The sequence below is a fragment of the Cystoisospora suis genome (genome assembly GCF_002600585.1).
Source record: "Cystoisospora suis strain Wien I chromosome Unknown contig_9407, whole genome shotgun sequence".
Taxonomy (NCBI): Eukaryota; Apicomplexa; class Conoidasida; order Eucoccidiorida; family Sarcocystidae; genus Cystoisospora; species Cystoisospora suis.
The window spans coordinates 1-6,046 of record NW_027162181.1 but is presented as its reverse complement, the minus strand read 5'-3'; the positions used below and the strand labels follow the sequence as shown (position 1 = coordinate 6,046).

Sequence of the window (6,046 nt, the reverse complement as noted above, 5' to 3'; positions counted from 1 at the left end):
TCTTCTCTTTCTCCTTCTTCTTTTACATCTTCCCATGAGTTTCAGCTGCTACACATACGTGTAGGTAGAGATCGGTCTCTACACACGAGGATCGCTCGTTCTATAGATCAATATAAGTAGAACTATACGGCTACGAATGCATAGGGGAGAAAGAAGAAACAGCTCGGCTCTTCTTTTAGAAATAGATCGAAGCGGGTGTTTGCCGGTGTGTATGTACAGGTGGTGATAGGGGCCATGAAGAAGAAGAAGAAGTGAAGTTTCTATGTCATTCATCTGTTTTCATGTCTATTTGGTGGGGTGTTTAATGATCTTCTTTTTTCTGTTAGGTATAGCTATGAAGGATTTGGTTGTGGCGGTTCAATCGGCTTATCTACAGAAATCAGAAATTTCTCTACTCGACCCTTCTCGATCAGAACTCCAGACAGCTTCTCCTACTCTTACACTTGCTTTGCTATCTTCCTCCGAAGATGTAGGCGGCAATCTATCTATCTATCTCTTTCTGTCTATCTATTTATGTACTTTTCACCTCTAGCTAGCTCACGAGGTATCTCCCTCGTTTCTCCGTTACCTATAGAGCTTGGCTTGTATCTCCACGTGTGATGCACGTCGAGCTATGGAGAATTTTACTTTTCTCTATCTACCTACCTGCCGATGCGACACTGTACAAGGATAACTCTATATAGGCCTAAATAGATAGATGGAGATGAGGCAGATAGATAGGTTGATAGATGTTTCGATGGATGTACAGATAGATAGATAGTTGGTTATAGAGATAGAGACCGATAGATAGATAGATAGACTACAGGTAGATAGGTCAACGATAGATCAAGGATGGATAGATGAGGATAGGTACATGCATTGATCGGTTTGTCTCTTCCCCGCTCCTATCCGCTGTGATGTGCTTTTCCCTTCTGGCTGTTTTTCTTCTTATTGAGTTTTGTTGCTTCTTGGCGTAGGTGTAGAGACATGAAGATAGCCATTCTAGTAGACAGAAGATATGAACAAGGTAGATACACAGGAGACACAGGGAGACAGATAGGTGGGCATATGCGTTTCGTGTCTTCTCTTATCTAGCTCATGGAGAAAAACGCTAGATAGAAGAGCGAAGATATGCTTCTCTCCATCTTGGCGGTAGCTATCATGTATGGTGATGTTTCAAAGAGAACGTATGTAGACATATATATGGACGTTTCTATGCTATGTATCTATATCTGTATATCTGTGTGCATGCATTCTCCTAGTGGGGTTTCTAGGATACCTGTAATAGGACGATGGATCATCACATTGCTCTATATGAAGTCAAATATATGTAGACATGTGAGTTTGAAAGATATCTGGCGTGTCTGTTTTAGAGAAGTGAGAAATGTAGCGCAGGACAGCTCTTCTCTTATCTATGGAATTCTTCTACAAGTCGTCTCTTTTGACCTACATGTAGATATCCATGTATTCCCATGACGAAGATGACAACGGAGGTTTGACGTACAGGTGCATATACATACATACGTACATACATACATACACATTATTCATACATACCTATGTTCATATGTACCTATACAAGTATGCGTAGGCGTTTTCTTACGTCCCTTTTCATGCATTTTCTTCTTCATATATGTTCATACATGTGTAGAGGCGGGTTTTCTTTCCACTGCTTTTCATCTACTCTCTCATTCATTGTGTATGGGTATAATGACCGACGCATAGAGAGCAGAAGGTGTGTTCTGTACGTACACCTCATGTCTCTTATACCTATGTGGTGTTTTTCTTTCTTTTTTCTTTCAGATTGTTTTGATGCAAATGAATAGCAAAGTCTCGATGTCTGCTTTCGAGAAGGTAAGGCGTGGATCTTGACTTCTTGTTTCTTCTCTTTTGCTTTCTTTATCTTCGTGGCTGTATAGGAAGGATCGCATGATGCGTCTGCTGTGTATACACTGAAGTGAATGAGTGAGTGCGTGAGTATCATGATGTAGATCATCTCTCGTTTCTCCGTTTATAAGACGAGTTGCCCCCTTTTGCTCTCCTTTCTTCACCTTTATCGTCTTTTGTTCTCCATTCAAATCTTTCTTTCTCCTCTATCTTGTCTCTTTCCGTAGATGATCAAGAAGAAGATATCATATGCAAGGACATTTGCCAGAATGCCTCTTCATCTTCTTTTCTTGTTTTTTGAGATTCTTCTTGGAGCCTCATCACTCCTCTGCTCTTAGCACGCGAGTCTTCTCACTACGTGTCACTTCCCCTATCAGTCATCATCCTATCTATGTAGCAATCGTATCTACTTTCATTCTGTCTATCTTTAATGCACCTATCCTTCTCAACTCCAACCAGGATGCCTCTTTCAAATCTATCTGCCTATTTTTGATCTATCTATCGGTCTTTACTCTATCTACCAATCTTCAGTCTATCTCTCTTCAGTCTATCTGTCCATCTACCTACATATATATTCAGAGATATACAATACGTTCAAATATCTATGTAGATCGACAGATATACATGCAGAGATGTATGATATATGTATAGAAAGATACGCCTAGTGTTAAGCAAGAGAAAGAGACAAGAGATTGAGCTGGAGACGCCATTGTTTTTTCTCTTCACTCTTCTTTCTATTAGACTTGTGTGTGAGTCACAAGGAGGAGAAGAAGAAGAACGACAACGCCATGTCTCTCGTCTCACTCCGTCTTCCTTATGTCATATATATATATATATATATCTCCTTGTCTATCGCTGTCTCATGCTTTCCTTCATCCTTTTTTACACACCCACCACTTTCTAGATACAATTCTCACTCTTTCTCTCTTTCTTTCTCACTCTTTCTTTCTTTCTTTTTCTGTTAGATGTATGAAGCGTGTCGGAGTGGTTGTCGAGAGATCGCCGAGGCAATGAAGGTAAGAAGAAGAAAGAGGGAAAAGACGTTAAGAAGAAGAAAAGAACAAGAAGAAGAAATTCACAAGAGACTCATAAGCATATCCGACCTTCCTTCCATAGAGATTTATCCTACTTCTCTCTCTCTCTGTATATATGCGTAATGATTAGGTATCTATATCTCTCTCTAGCCATCACATCTGTCTCTACAGATGGTCGATAGAAGTGCTTTCACGTCTATGCATGCGTACGGAGTATAGAAGGAACTGATTGATCTATCTCTATCGACTTACCCGATATCTTGACAATGAAGAGAGATACATATGAGTACTTTTCTTTTTTTCTTGGCATTCATCTAGATATACCTCTCTCCTCTCCTGACGATGTGTATGGAGTAGACAGGGGGATCTACTCCTTGCGTACACCTATAAAGCATTAGAACTCTTCTTATAGAGTTTCTTTTCAAGAGGGGCACCTAGGCTTACCTATACTACAGACATATCCTGGTGTCTCCTTCGACGTAGAGAAGTTCTTCGTCTCTATCTACTCATCTCGACAGGAGAGATGCCTATCTTCAATTCTCTCTCTCTCTCTCTCTCTCTCTTTTTCTCTTCCTTTCTTTTCTCTTTATTCTGCCTTTAGGCAACGGTTCGAGAGACAGCGACACGTCGGGCGTTTCTTTCACGATGAAGAATCTGTGGAAGAGATCAATGAAAGATTCTTCTTTCCTCGTGTTATCTATGTAGGGCTTCTTGATGGTAGAAGAAGACTTGAGAAACATGTCGTCTGTTCATAGACTTAGGAGGAGAAGAAGGCAGAAGGATAAGAGAGGTGTCTGTCTTCTATGAAGAAGAGAGATATTTCTCTCTCTTCGCTCTTCTTTCTTTCTTTCGTGAACTTGCAGAGGGACGTAGTGAGGGAGAAGAGTATGAAAGAAACAATACAATGGAGTGAATAGCACAAGAGATAAGAAAGGAAGAAAGAAGAAGTGAGACAGGAATCTCTGGTCTCTTCTTGTCTAAGACAGAGAGAGAGGAAAGGTCTCCTTCTCTGCGCTTTAATCATTCTCTTTTTCTTGATTTTTCTCTTCCCAGATCTTTCTACCTATCTTCGCTTTCGGCTCTCCTCTTCTTCTGTCCCCTTCGTCTGTTCTAGGGGGTGTATATACACCTCAAGAGACCGTGTGTTCTCTTGTGAGGAGAGAGAAACAATGGTGACAAGGCACAATACCAGAGATCTACTTTTTCTTCTCTCTCGTTTCTTTCTTTCTTTTAAATCATCCTCAACTGTATCAGCTATCATTCACACTTTGTTCCTTTTGTTCCTCTTTTTTCTTCAAGTTGCAACAGAGAGAAAGAGACAAGGCCCTGTTGCCCCTAAAAGATTCTGTTCCGGTTGTGTATGTATATATGTAAGGATACGTTATATGTGTATGTATATTTATGTGCATGTGTATATATGTAGGGTCATGATTGATCGGGTGGGAATGGTGAAGGAGGAGACGGGTGATACCTGAATATCTAGAAGACTTTTCTTGCCGTTCTGCTGACTGGATTCTCTTGGTCTTTTTAAGAAATCCTTGTATGTTAGACCTGTCTTCTCTCCCCGGGCTCCGCATCTCTGCAGGACGTTCGGACTTCTCCCATGGCTGGAGTTGTCCATGATGACCGATAAATTTGGAACTAATCTTTTCGTTTCTTTCTTCTTTTTCCTTCTTGAGAGAAAAAAACAAGAACGAAAACAACCAGAGGTTCATGGAAAGTCCCTCTTTTTGCTTCATTCTCTGCAGTGAATGAATATCACGGAGAAAAAGAAGACTTTCGAGAAACATGTCATTCATTCTTCTTCGATGTGTCTTTTCTTTTGAGAGAAAGAGAGTGACTGGCGCTACCTATCCCTTCACTCCTTCAAGCCTGAGAGAGAAAATGAGCTTCCATCGGTGTCTAGTGATGCATGGACAACGAACTCCCTACCTGTCTATCTCTCGTGCACCGTGCACCGAGATAAGAGAAACAAGAGACAGACTTCTCGCTCTTGCAAGTCATCTCTCTTCCCTCCAGTCCTCCTTCCTTCGCTTACAAGGAGTGGATGTGCGGTCGGAGGAAGGATAGGCATGGTGAAGGAGATACGACACCCCTATGAAGAGACACATAACAGCAGAGACATCCTCGCCCGCTAGGAATGCATTCTTGACCTCTCCCCTTCTCTCTACCGTGTTATCTCTCTCTTTTTCTTAGGGAAGTTTCCTCCTCTCGTGAAACAAGAAGGCAGTGAACTGGAGAGGAACGACTTCTAGATAGACAAGCACTACTGTCCCTATTCACTCACTGCCTTCTTGATCTATGAAAGGAGAAAACTTCTCTAAGAACAACAGAAAGAAAGATTACACGGTAGATAGAGGGGGAGAGGCCGAGAATGCATTCCTAATTTCTTTCATCTTACGATCCAAGAAGCTACATATTCAAGAGAGGAGGAGAAAAAATGCATCCAAATCAATACGGAGGCGAAGTGACGGATCATAGAGTGTATGCGTTGTTGCTTATCAGCCATACATCCATCTCTCTTTCTATTTTACGTGACTTTCCTTCTCCCCTCCTCTGTTCTATTCTCCTTAAGTCAGCTTAATGACTTCCCAAGAGAGAATGAAGAAGGAAATGCATACTAGTAGGAAAGACGGTCATCAGGCCCTAGAGGATGATGGACAGAAAGGAGAGAAGGCCAAAGTCAAAGTGAAGATTGACGACGCAAGAAGAGAAAAGACCAGGAAACAGACTATCCATTTTGGATATCATCGACATCACCATTGTCGATATTCTTCTCTCATTCATTCTTGAAAAGACCGGAAGTTCCGTCGATTTCTTTGCGTCACCGTCCATAACATCCTTTCTCTCTCTCCTCCGGGTCCCCATCACGAGAAGCTATCCTAAAGGCCGCAGATCGACAAGCCATGCACACACACCCCGTTGTGTGTGTTTTCTCTAGAGTTCCTTGGATTTCTTTTCGCTTTCAAAGACGGTTTCTTGAGTTTTTTCTCTCGCTATCCCTCTATGTTCTCAAGGGAGTGAATAGAAAAAATTCTTCACAAGTATCTAATGGAAAACGGCGGGATCAGGTCCTCTTCTCCTTGGTGACTGCGCCGTTCACGGCTGACCGGAGACTGGACGACAGAACCGGGAGACTGAACAGA

The 6,046-nt window shown here is 41.7% G+C and overlaps 1 protein-coding gene across 1 annotated transcript; it reads left to right on the top strand.

Annotated features, from left to right (window-relative positions):
- Window positions 1-7: 7 nt before the first annotated feature.
- On the top strand, window positions 8-6,037 carry CSUI_011039 (3 exoribonuclease domain 1 domain-containing protein). Its single transcript, XM_068071140.1, has 4 exons — window positions 8-469; window positions 1,783-1,833; window positions 2,832-2,882; window positions 3,502-6,037. Exons 1-4 carry the CDS (start codon window positions 263-265, stop codon window positions 3,547-3,549), a joined length of 357 nt encoding a protein of 118 aa, XP_067916884.1. The 5' UTR covers window positions 8-262; the 3' UTR covers window positions 3,550-6,037.
- The last annotated feature ends 9 nt before the right edge of the window (window positions 6,038-6,046 follow it).

Coding starts and splice junctions, on each gene's coding strand:
- CSUI_011039 (XM_068071140.1), top strand. CDS start 263: ATGTCATTCATCTGTTTTCATGTCTATTTGGTGGGGTGTTTAATGATC. Junction 470..1,782: donor TGCTATCTTCCTCCGAAGAT/GTAGGCGGCAAT, acceptor TTTTTCTTTCAG/ATTGTTTTGATGCAAATGAA. Junction 2,883..3,501: donor AGATCGCCGAGGCAATGAAG/GTAAGAAGAAGA, acceptor TTCTGCCTTTAG/GCAACGGTTCGAGAGACAGC.